The sequence below is a fragment of the Drosophila hydei genome, unplaced genomic scaffold (assembly GCF_003285905.1).
Source record: "Drosophila hydei strain 15085-1641.00,03,60 unplaced genomic scaffold, DhydRS2 tig00008132-arrow-arrow-pilon, whole genome shotgun sequence".
Classification (NCBI taxonomy): Eukaryota; Metazoa; Arthropoda; class Insecta; order Diptera; family Drosophilidae; genus Drosophila; species Drosophila hydei.
Window position 1 is genome coordinate 119,301 of NW_022045841.1, and position 11,912 is coordinate 131,212.

An 11,912-nucleotide genomic window follows, 5' to 3' on the forward strand; every position below is an offset into this window, starting at 1 on the left:
ATCCATACCACGGGGCATGCCATGCCCCCGTGCGACACATGTACGCGTAATTGTTTGTCGATGTCCTCAACTGTCGTGAGAATATTCACTTTTGCCTCTTATCCGCCCCATGCCAAGTCCCCATGCGCTTTGTTTTGCTTTACTGCGTTTCATGTGCACGGCGAGCGCCTGTTGCGTGAGGCACTCGCTTCAAACGGAATGCTAGACACAGATGCAGCACTTCCGCAGCAGCTGTTAGCTGTTTGAGCTGTCCATATTGATAGAGATTGCAGTATTCATATGGCTATATATCATGATGCTGGTATAGATATGATATATCTTTTAGTTATAATTTAGGCATGGAATGAAAACTCAAGCATAAGCTAACTACAGTTTTAAATAGACATAAAATGGACAGAATATACTAATTCATGGGCCTATTCAATCTGCAATTCATCCAATCTTTATGTACAGTTGTGCTCATAAAATTGTAGTGCGATAAACAGCATTGTTCATAAAAATAGTAGTGCTGTTTGTCGCACTACTATTTTTATGAACAAGGCAGTTTGCACGACAAATATTTTAACTTGTCTTATCTTTAGTGTATTTAAGCTCCGCTTAGGAATGTTAGGTATTCCTACTTAAAGATAATAATCTCTAAATATACACTTACTGATTTTATATATATTTTTATATGGAATAGAATTCCATACATAAGTTAAAAAGCTTCCTTCCTTTCAGCTTTTATTATATTAGCTATAGAAAATTATTATTTCAAAATTATACTCTAATTTTTAATATAAAATAGAAAATATGTTGTTAAACAGTGCACACATAACTTGTCTTTAATGATTTGTCAGCATTAATCGGATTAGTTAAAGCCAAGCTAAAGTGGCTATATGCCGTGCCAAAAACCAAACTCATAACGAGTTTCTACCATCTGAAGTGTTTTTGCGCAAAAACTGTAATTTTTATTCATTTCCAGGACGCACTCAGAAGTGCCTGCTAAACGATTATTAGCAATTTGATATAACTGCATGTAAGTACAACACGAGAACAAGTCAACAACGAATTCACACACACACACACACAGCGTGCATATGTATGTACACGTGTAGCTACTTACATAAGAGCTTAGCGCGATGCTGTTGTCTCTATAGGTGTGTGTGTGTGTATGTGTGTGACAGTAAACAGTAGAAAATCACTTCAGTTAACTAAATCGTCGCAACAACCATGCGCCGACTGCGACGCAGCAGCGCACACAGCACGATGCTGCCAAAGTGAGAGACAGCAACAGCATTAAAGGGACAGGCGCTCTCACACACACACACGCACACTGTTGATAGCGGCCATTGCGAAAGGCGTGCCAGCTACAATACAATAGCCAATCAGCGCTCAGCAGCGCTATGTGACAGCAGCGACAGCAGCCGCAACGCAACAGCGACGCCAGCAGCGCAGCTACTGGTGTGAGCGCAGAGGGAGAGTCAACGGCAAATGCAAAGAAACAGAGCCAGAGGCTGAGGCAGAGGCAGTGGCTGCGGCCGCCATTTGCCGCTGCAGATGCGTGCAGCGCTGAAAGTTAAGCTCATTGCCATATTTTTGCTTTTTTAACTGTTTTTGCTGTCTGCTTTCTGCTTTCTGTTTTCTGCTCTGGTCGGGCGCTGTTCTCTCTTTTCAATTTACTTTACTAACAAAACATGACTGTTGGGAGGCAAAAAGGAAATTGTTTTATCAAATGGGTTTCCTTACGCTTTTTATTATGAAATTAATTTTCAACATCGTTTCGTCGTCGACGTCGTCGTCGTTGCTGGCCCTTTTTCTACATATATATCGTCATACATACATATGTATGTATATATATATATAAGTAATTCCCGCTCTTTGTGCGTCTCTGTTGACTCAACTTAACGCTTTGCCTTGCCTCGCACACACAATATTCATATTTCTGTTCCCTTGGAGCATTTAATGGAAATGTTTGCGTAGCTTTGTAGCCCAGTTGCCCACCTCAACTCTCCGTCTGCTCTTGATATTAAAATGCAAATCTTGATTATGCATTTAAGTTCTGCAGACAAATTAAATTCATTTGCGTCGAGCATTCATTAATCGAGTCCATTAGCTATGCCGAAACTCCGTCGCTCCGCACTGCGCTGCATGTGAATATTTTCTTTTGGTCTTCAACGTACTTAAGCGCATGTTGAGTGCATTGAAGCAGCTAAAATCGATGGGCATTTGGCATATGGCAAGCATTTGATGGGCTTCCATTTGCGGAGTGTTGACTTTTTCCACTCTGCAAATGGCAACTACAAATTAATATTGTAATATGGCCAATAAAGACGCACACCTTGATTTGTTCTAAATATTATGACTGAGATGGTTGTGTGTGTGTGTGTGTGTGGGTCTTGCGTCATATCTGCAAAGTTATCGCAGCAAAGCAGCGAAAGTTACTCAATGCAATTGAAGCCAATGTGCAAATGCGCTGGCAAATCAATAACACTGTGCTACAAGTTTCTGAATTTAATTAAAATTTAGATAAAGTTAAGTGAAGCTCATGCTTTAAATTACTGCTGCTCTTAATCACATTCGTTTTACACTCGCTAGCTGACACACCTCTCAGCACGGCTCACTCGTGTTGCGCAGTGTAATCGATACGAAATTTAGACTCAAAATAGAATGGCCACTAAGTCAGTTAGCAAGAATGCCAGACAGCTAATTGTAAAATCAGTTTAGGCGCGATTTTCAATGGGCTCACTGCAAAAAGCTCACAACTAAAAATAAATAAAAAACTAAACCAAATCATCACTGTAAATAAATAAAATATATATACATAAATTAATTGAATATGGTTCAATTTCAAGGGAATTCCGGTGCCGGCGGCGGCAGTGGTTAGTATTCCCCAGCAATCAACAATGAAATCTAATTTCCATTTTTATATAAGCAACGAATGCTGCGAACATGACATTGACTTATTTAATTTAGTCCAAAACCAGTTACACAACAGCTGAAAATGGTTGCATGAACTGCAAGTGAGAAGCCAACTGAGCTGACAAGTTAATGTGTCTATCAATTAATACATGTGAAATTCATTAAATATATTTTTCTATATATCAAATTCAACTTTTATGGCTGATATTTGCATTACGTGAATCTCTCTTATTTCTACTCTAACTTAATTAACTTAAAAGTTATTCTACATTAATATATATATAATTTTAATATAATAAAAATCTTCTAATATTTGTATAAATAAAAAATGCCTAAAAAATTTAACGAGAGAGAGTTTAAAATATATGCCACAATAATTAGTTGAAAAGTATAGCAAAGCAAGTCAGAGTGCGTTAATCGGGAGTGCACGACTAGAAGCTACCCATACCTTTATACTCTCACTTTAATGGGTACAGAGCTAACTGTTTGTAGTATATCAGTATGTTAAAAGTATTCTTGAGAATCTCATAGAGTAATGAAGCTAGCACAAGAGCTTCTAGACTCAGGTCTAGAAATGTCTTTGCCAAAAGCCGTTGTCAGGCATTCATAAGGTTCACAATTAAAACTCTGTTCAGTATAGTATTAGCAGTATATGTTTCTAAATGTATTAACAAATTCGCTAATAACAAGAAGCAATGAAGGAGTTGTATATACTCATGAAGTGCAGAAAGAAAAGGAAATATATGTAAAGGAATATAAGACTGATTAGATTGATTGGGAAAAAGAAAAATTGCTTTCCAATTTACTTATTTCTCTAAAAAATATTACAATTGTTAGGATTGCAATTTATGTGCTTATAAAATGTATATAGATTTATAACAGTTTGTATGACAATATTTCTATAGATATACATATAGATTTCTCGTTCCTTCCTTTTATAGATGTGTCTATATTTATACAAATCTGCGTTTCAGTTTGATTCCTTCTCTGTTCTTCTTCCTGCCTCCCTCACTCACCTCATCTCTTCCTTCACATATTTTTCTTTCTTTGTTTGTGTCTCTTTTTTCTTCCTCTATCATTCTCACTTCACTTCTCACTTTATCTCTCTCTCTCTCTCTCTTTTACCTTTCTTTCTGTCTCCCTCTCTCTTTCTCTTCGCCAGACAAACGTCTGCCTTTGCTTCCTCTCCTCTTCCCTTTCTTCCCTTATCACTCTCACTTTCTGTCTCTCTCTTTGTCTAATAGTTTCTCCTCCTCCGCTCACCTCGCCTCTACCTCCCTCTCTAACTGACCCCATATCTCAGGCTGTCTCAAACTAATACTCTCTCGTTTCGTCTCTTTCTAACCACCTCGCCGTCTGCTAGAACACATTCACATGGTCACTTTGGACAAGACGGGCAAAAAGTCGTTTGGCATTTGTATAGTGCGGGGCGAGGTGAAGGACTCGCCGAATACGAAAACGACTGGCATATTCATAAAGGGTATTGTGCCCGATAGTCCTGCGCATCTTTGTGGCAAGCTAAAGGTCTGTAGATGAGCTCATAAGATATAGTTGGATTACTCGAGCGATCCATTTGCAGGTGGGCGATCGCATTTTATCGCTCAATGGCAAGGACGTGCGGCATGCCACGGAGCAGGCGGTCATTGACTTGATCAAGGATGCGGACTTCAAGATCGAGCTGGAAATACAAACATTTGACAAGAGCGACGAGGCCAGCAAAAGCAACGATCCGCGCAGCAATGGCTATATGCAGGCCAAGAACAAATTCAATCAAGGTGAGCAGCTCTTCTATTCATAATGAAGTCGTTACTCTAGGTCCTTCTCACTAGAGCAAACATCCAGCAATAATATGGGCGGCATGGGCATGGCCAGGCAGCCCACAGTGCGCAACGATCCGAAACGCAGTGGAAACTTCACAGCATCCAGTCGGGTCAAGCACGTGCCGCTCAACTATGATGAAGACGACGAGGATACGCGCGATATGACTGGACGCATACGTACCGAGGCGGGCTTCGAGGTATGTATACAGTAAAATCCCCGATAACGGACAGCTGGGAAATTTCACTGTCTATTCCACTTCATCTCTCTCATCAAATGATTCCCTCTACGCAGATCGACCGCGCTTCTGCGGGTAACTGCAAGCTAAACAAGCAGGAAAAAGATCGCGACAAGGAGCAGGAGGATGAGTTTGGCTACACCATGGCGAAGATCAACAAGCGCTATAACATGATGAAGGATCTGCGTCGCGTCGAGTTTCAGCGCCAGGGCAACGTGCCGCTCGGCATTGCCCTTGCTGGCCACAAGGACAGACAGAAAATGGCCTGCTTTGTGGCTGGCGTCGATCCGAATGGCCTGCTAGCGAATGTGGACGTGAAGCCCGGCGACGAGATCGTCGAGGTCAATGGCAACGTGCTGAAGAATCGCTGTCACTTGAACGCCAGCGCCGTGTTTAAGAACGTCGAAGGCGAGAAGATCGTGATGATTACCTCACGCCGCAAGCCCAACGATGAGGGCATGTGCGTCAAGCCCATCAAGAAGTTCCCAGCATCCACAGACGAGGCGAGCCAATGCAAGCCATTCCTGCGCCTGTTCAGCTTTTAACTTTTCCCACATTTGCAGACAAAATTCATCTTTGATCAGTTCCCCAAGGCGCGCTCGGTTCAGGTGCGCAAGGAGGGCTTCCTGGGCATCATGGTCATCTATGGCAAGCACGTCGAGGTGGGCAACGGCATATTTGTCTCCGATTTGCGTGAAGGTTCCAATGCAGAGTTGGTAAGTCCTAACTGTCACCTTCGACACCAAACGCTCAGCTGCTCATTGTCATGCTCTGTTCCCACCAGGCGGGCGTCAAAGTTGGTGACATGCTGCTGGCTGTCAATCAGGATGTGACACTGGAGTCCAACTACGATGAAGTATGTGCCTACAGTTAACCACACTTTCCAGCTAACGGTAACACTAATATTTGTCCCTCCAGGCGACTGGATTATTAAAACGCGCCGAAGGCGTGGTCACCATGATTCTGCTTACGCTCAAGAGCGAGGAGTCCATCAAGAGTGAACGCGAGGCAGAGGAAAAGAAAAAAGAAGGTAAGTGCTCCATTTAGCTAAAAAAAAACTTAACTTTCATCTATTCCCACTATGAATTGCGATTAATTAAATTGCCTTTCAATTGACAGAGGCCAAGAAGGAGGCGGAAAAGCCACAAGAGCCAGCTACAGCTGAAATAAAGCCAAACAAAAAGATACTCATTGAGGTGAAGGTGGAAAAGAAACCGTTGGGCGTCATAGTATCTGGTGGCAAGAACAACTTCGTCAAGGTAAGTACACACGCAGGCCCACCCACGATGTTGCTGTACGTGAATGTCCTTTGCAGACTGGTTGTGTCATTACACACATTTATCCGGAAGGCGCCTTGGCGGCTGACAATCGTCTGAAGATCTTTGATCACATTTGCGACATCAATGGCAGACCGGTGCACTGCGAGAGCATGACCACGCTGAAGGTGCATCAACTGTTTCACATGACCTACGAGAAGAATGTCAACTTTACAGTTTACCGCGCCGATCCGCCGGAACTGGAGAAGTTCAATGTGGACTTCATGAAGAAGAGCGGCAAAGAATTGGGTCTATCGCTGTCGCCCAATGAACGCGGCTGCACTATTTCCGAAATCGTATGTATAACCGGGATAACACGTGTGCGTTGCACCTGATAAGAGGATTCGTTTGCAGATACAAGGACAATATCCGGAAATCGATAACAAGCTGCAACGCGGCGACATCATAACCAAATTTAACGGCGATGCGCTGGAGGGTCTTCCATTCCAAGTGTGCTATGCGTTGTTCAAGGGCGCCAACGGCAAGATATCGATGGAGGTGACACGGCCAAAGCCCACGCTGCGAACGGAAGCACCCAAACCATAAGCCATAAACAGAAGACGAGCGAACGAAATTCATCCACTGTAGATGCGTTAGTGCCATGAAATAAAACAATCTAGAATCAGTTCTAATTTAATAACATATTGTGTTCCGTTATTGGGTTTATTTCACGTTTGGAAACTGCTTATGCTATAGAGCTTGCGTTCGATGCGATACGGGGCCACAGATCAGCGCATTCCTTGGCAACCGGCCCGGTTATAGCCGAGCCTTTCATTTCGCCTTTATTGTTTACAATGACCCCCGCATTATCTTCAAAGTATATAAAAACACCATCCCTCCTCCTGAACGGCTTGCGCTGCCGAATGACCACGGCAGGCATAACCTAAAAATAAACACGCGTTGCGAAAAAGAAACAAACAAACATTAATAAACCATAAATTCAAATTGTGAACTGAGCAAATTATAAGCGCTTTTCGAGCATGCTAACACACACGCACACATACACACTCAGTATGTAGTTTTACTGCTGCAGCATGCGACACGCAGTATATTTTGCACATTTCACTTTATTTTTTATAGACTTCGCAGACTTACCTTCTTTCTCAATTCAGGCTTGCCCTTCTTGACGGTGGCAACAAACATGTCACCGACGCCAGCAGCGGGCAGACGGTTCAAGCGACCGCGAATGCCGTGCACAGCAATAACGTACAGGTTCTTGGCACCTGAAACACAATACATTTTATTGAATTTACTGTATTTGCATATAGTTTGCTTGTTTTGTACATTACCTGTGTTGTCAGCGCAGTTCATAACAGCGCCTACGGGCAAACCTAGGGAGATGCGGAATTTGCCTCCCGCGGTACCACCACGTCCTATTTGACGAAAAACACAAATAATTAGTTAAACACTCGTATTGCATTAAACACTTCATTATAACGCCGATATTTTGCATTGATTGGTCATATTTTTCACTATTTATTCGGATTTATTTTGTTGGAAAATACCTCTCTTCGACATTTTGCTGCTTGTTCGGAACCAAAAGGAAGTAAAAAGAAAGAGCTAGTTCGGCTACCGAACCACAGCCAACTTAGCTGGAATCGTAATCGGAATCGATAACGCTGCCACTACAAGCGAATAAATAAACTGGTTCTACAGGTTCCACAATGCAAGCGTTGCCACCTTATGGAAAGCAAATATATTATTGGTCGATTCATGTGATAGATATAAATGTCATGATTGTTATTGTAGTTAAACTATTTAAATATTTTTATAAATGCATAATATCATTAATTATAATATACTTTTTATGATTCTAATTAATATTTATTTCAAAACTTAAATAATATTAAAATTTAAATATTCTTATTGCCAGTATTTGTAATTATTTATAAAACCATTATTTAATATGTATTTTAATTTAAATTTACAAATGAACTATTTTAAGACTAGTTCCACAGTTCAACTATGCTTTTAGCCGCAGCCAACTTCAATCACGCGCTAAGATTCCAATTTATTTTGTTAATTCGTATAAATCAAATCGGAAAAATGACCGAGCATGGCTTATTAAGTGACGTTAAGAAAGTAATTCACTCATTAATAGTGTCGACACCAGAGTGTGTTACAATAGAAAGATTAAAGCGAGACTATGCAAGCGAAGAAGGGTGCCCAGTGCCCTACAGTAAGCTCGGCTTCAAAGACATCGAAACCTTTTTGCTCTCAATTCCCGACACCGTTAAGGTAACTTTGTAATTCAATGAATTGCTTATGTACTTAAAGGGATATATTTTATTTATCTTATAGTTACTGGGCAGCGGACCGATGGCCCATGTCGTGGCAAAGAGACACGCCAAGACCGCCCACATACAAACTTTGGTGCAGTGCCAGAAGAAACCAAGCAACAGGTCCAGAAATAGAAAACATGCTAAGCCTAAATTCATTTATCCCTCGGAACAATCTGATCTCGTGTTTGTCAACGAGCAACACAGATCGAACAATGTGCGACTGAATAATAATAATCAATATAATAGGTGTCACCGAACTGTTTGGACTTCCAATATATCTGCTGACAATTATATCAAGAAACAACAAGCTTCAGTTGTTTCACAACAAAAATTAACAAAAGAAACCAATTCATTGATTAAATCGTTTGCAAAATTTCCTATGGCCAATTTTGATAAGAGCTCCTCTTCGGCAGAACAAACCAATTTAGAAATTTATGTTGCAAAAGACGAAATTGATATGAATCCAGATGAGGCACAGTTGGCCAAACATTTAGATAATCAATCTCGTTCAAATAACAATCAAATAATCAATAATCAGAATTCTCGCATGGAATATATTTCATCTGATGAGGGTTGCGATGAAGATGCTATTCCGACATATGCCATGGTACCAAAAGTTCTTTATGTTAGCTTATTTACATACTTATTAAATTATATATTTATTTAGGATAAAGAAATACTGGACTACAAATATACTGAGGATGCCTCATGTTCCCATTTAGATAATGTTGAAACCAATATTCAAACAAAGTGGAGAGAGCCACATATTGATTGTAGCTCCTCAGATGAAGGCAGTGAATCGGATGCCATTCCCGTTTTTGCAGTGGTAAATATTTATTGTCGCAAATTAAATTGCTTATTAATTTAGGCGCGCCTAGCTGAAGTAGCCTACCTATTATAGTTTCATATATATTTCATATTCTTCACAAATTGTAATTATTTATTGCAGGACGCAAGGGTCTTGAGTGTGGAATATCCCAAAGATGCAGTTCGCTTTGATTTTCAATTGCCTGCGCAAGACGTGCACAAGAAATTTAAATTGGAGCAACGCATCGAAGTGCAGCTTGTGACGGTAGCTAATTCGGGTTATGCCATATATACTTAATATAATAAATACTATCTATAAATAGGTAGCAAGTCCGCATAGCTTCAATTTTTGGCTATATGACGAGGAATACGAGCAGTACAGAAACATGTCCTATAACATGCAGTACGTATATTTTCCATGTTTAAATCATAAAATCAACTTGCCCCTTTCAGGCGGTTTTACTGCAATATTAATGAGATAAACTATACAATGCCATTATTTTTAATAATGGTAGGCCACTTGGGCGCTGTTCAACTAAGGGGCGCAGGTTGGCAGCGCGCACAAGTCTTAAATATCAAAGCTGGTAGCAGAAAGAATATAGAGGCAAGTACTTGAAGTCCTTCTGATACTTATATAAAATCCATTGATTTTGCTTAACAGGTGGTACTTATCGATACGGGCGATCGAATGTGGATATGTCATACCGAGCTGAAGTATTTGTGCAAAGACTTTGCCACATTGCCGCCACAATGCTGGCCCGGCAGACTGGCCTACATTACGCCCAGGCAGGGTACATGCTTTTCTATGGAGGCAAGCAACTACTTCTACGATATTGTGTGCTATCGTAGACTCTATGCGAAAATTGAGAAGATAAACGATGCAGTAGGACTTGCGCTAACAATGATGTAGTCGATTAGAAACTAAATTGATATTCTTTATATTTTAGGATAATACCTGCACTATGATGCTGGTAGATCCAAATATTGCCTTGCACACAAAGAGCATTTACATGGCACTCATCGAGGCTGGTTGGGTGCGTCGCTGTTACAAGCCTTAAAGAAAATTTTATAACTGCAGATGAAGTTATGAAACTGTTATTGGAACTGTTTCACATTTTGTTTTTGATTAGTTTTAAGACAAAAGACCTTAGACTTAGTGTAGAGTAGTGTTGAATGAAAGACTTTGCTTAAGTTTTATGTTAAGGCAAACGCTGTCCTTCTGCTTTTCATTTATTAGTTTACGTATAATAAAATACTAAGTTACATAAATCTTGAAACAAGTTGTTGTCTTATCGCTTGATTTATGCTTGAAAATAAGACAAACAAAGACGCACAAACTACGCAAAAAGATCTCGCTCGCAACTAAATAGTATTTGTTGAAACATAATGCTCAATTTAAATTATAGTTTTGCAATAAATACATTATTTGTTTTTGTTTGTTTAACTGAATCGTCATAACAATTCCCTATAAAAGACAACATTATCTATTAATGTAGTTCATTTTCTTTTGTATATATATGTATGTATGTATGTTTTGTATGTTTTGTATGTTTGTATGTTGTGTATATAGTCAATGCTTATGTATGTTGCTTGTTGTTGTTGCTGCTGCTGCTGTTGTCGTTGACGGCAACCTGAGGTTTTCTTCTTTTTTTGTGTGTTTTTTTAATTTAATTAATTTTTTGTTTTGTTTGAGGCTGCTCTACTACGTTGTGTCAGTGTTTTATCTTCCTCTTTATTTTTGTTTTGTAGTGAGTGAAAAACTAATAGTCAACTACTAATGCATTTCGTTAAATTTGCTTTTTGCTTCTTTTTATCTTTATCATAATATTGTTGTCGTGTTTACTCGTATTGCTGAGTGTTTTCTTTTTTCATTTTTGCAATGCGTATTTAAATATGCTATATAATCGCAATAATACATAATTGTTGTTTGTTTGTTGGTTGCTCTTGAGTACATAATAGCTACGCGCATTTATAATTTTTTAATTTACTTTTTCTTCTCTTTTTTGGTGTTGTATGCATAACGTAACAAGTTTTCATTATATCATAAGTTTATGCACGTGTATCTGTGTGGGTGTGGATGTGGGTGTATGTTTAACTACAGGTGTGTGTGTGTGAGTGTGTGTGTTTGTCTGTGTGTTAGTAGTAGGTCCATAGGACTAACACCTATGTAGCAAATTCAAAAGTCTATTCACTTCGTTATCGTTACAATATCGTGGGCATAAAACTTATATACTTATATGTATGTAACTGTAACTGTAGGTGTAGGTGTGTGTGTTTGTGTGTGTGTTTTTCTCTATGGCCGTGTTTCATATCTGTGTGAATGCTTTAACTGGCTGCTGAATTTTGTTTGTTTGTTGTTTTTCTTTTCTTTTTATCGTATAAGTTATTTATGTACTCATCTTTTTTTTTAGTTTTTCATTTTTTTCGATTCTTATATTAAAGTTCATCACAGTTAGCGGAGCTGAAATTATGAATAATTATTGAGGACATTGTTGTGTAATACGTTTTCTCTATCTCATTTTGTTTTCTTTTGTTGTTGTTGTTGTCTTC

General features: G+C 39.5%; 3 protein-coding genes across 3 annotated transcripts; 2 read left to right on the forward strand and 1 right to left on the reverse strand.

Annotated features, from left to right (window-relative positions):
- Positions 1-2,713: 2,713 nt before the first annotated feature.
- LOC111593747 (inactivation-no-after-potential D protein) lies at positions 2,714-6,890 on the forward strand. The gene is made up of 11 exons (XM_023306741.2): positions 2,714-2,861; positions 4,265-4,425; positions 4,481-4,676; positions 4,731-4,918; positions 5,014-5,460; positions 5,521-5,673; positions 5,742-5,813; positions 5,876-5,987; positions 6,077-6,216; positions 6,273-6,569; positions 6,628-6,890. Exons 1-11 carry the CDS (start codon positions 2,819-2,821, stop codon positions 6,817-6,819), a joined length of 2,001 nt encoding a protein of 666 aa, XP_023162509.1. The 5' UTR covers positions 2,714-2,818; the 3' UTR covers positions 6,820-6,890.
- Positions 6,891-6,895: 5 nt separating this feature from the next.
- On the reverse strand, positions 6,896-7,871 carry LOC111593748 (60S ribosomal protein L23). Its single transcript, XM_023306742.1, has 4 exons — positions 7,779-7,871; positions 7,563-7,646; positions 7,369-7,496; positions 6,896-7,156 (listed from the first exon to the last, which is right to left on the reverse strand). Exons 1-4 carry the CDS (start codon positions 7,789-7,791, stop codon positions 6,959-6,961), a joined length of 423 nt encoding a protein of 140 aa, XP_023162510.1. The 5' UTR covers positions 7,792-7,871; the 3' UTR covers positions 6,896-6,958.
- A 367-nt stretch (positions 7,872-8,238) lies between these two features.
- Positions 8,239-10,570, forward strand: LOC111593754. The gene is made up of 8 exons (XM_023306756.2): positions 8,239-8,511; positions 8,575-9,162; positions 9,223-9,381; positions 9,505-9,627; positions 9,686-9,765; positions 9,816-9,966; positions 10,024-10,245; positions 10,310-10,570. Exons 1-8 carry the CDS (start codon positions 8,239-8,241, stop codon positions 10,418-10,420), a joined length of 1,707 nt encoding a protein of 568 aa, XP_023162524.2. The 3' UTR covers positions 10,421-10,570.
- The last annotated feature ends 1,342 nt before the right edge of the window (positions 10,571-11,912 follow it).

Coding starts and splice junctions, on each gene's coding strand:
- LOC111593754 (XM_023306756.2), top strand. CDS start 8,239: ATGCTTTTAGCCGCAGCCAACTTCAATCACGCGCTAAGATTCCAATTT. Junction 9,628..9,685: donor TCGAAGTGCAGCTTGTGACG/GTAGCTAATTCG, acceptor ATCTATAAATAG/GTAGCAAGTCCGCATAGCTT. Junction 9,967..10,023: donor GTAGCAGAAAGAATATAGAG/GCAAGTACTTGA, acceptor TTTGCTTAACAG/GTGGTACTTATCGATACGGG.
- LOC111593747 (XM_023306741.2), top strand. CDS start 2,819: ATGGTTCAATTTCAAGGGAATTCCGGTGCCGGCGGCGGCAGTG. Junction 5,674..5,741: donor AAGGTTCCAATGCAGAGTTG/GTAAGTCCTAAC, acceptor TGTTCCCACCAG/GCGGGCGTCAAAGTTGGTGA. Junction 5,988..6,076: donor AGAGGAAAAGAAAAAAGAAG/GTAAGTGCTCCA, acceptor TTCAATTGACAG/AGGCCAAGAAGGAGGCGGAA.
- LOC111593748 (XM_023306742.1), bottom strand. Junction 7,497..7,562: donor GAACTGCGCTGACAACACAG/GTAATGTACAAA, acceptor ATTGTGTTTCAG/GTGCCAAGAACCTGTACGTT. Junction 7,157..7,368: donor AGCCTGAATTGAGAAAGAAG/GTAAGTCTGCGA, acceptor GTTTATTTTTAG/GTTATGCCTGCCGTGGTCAT.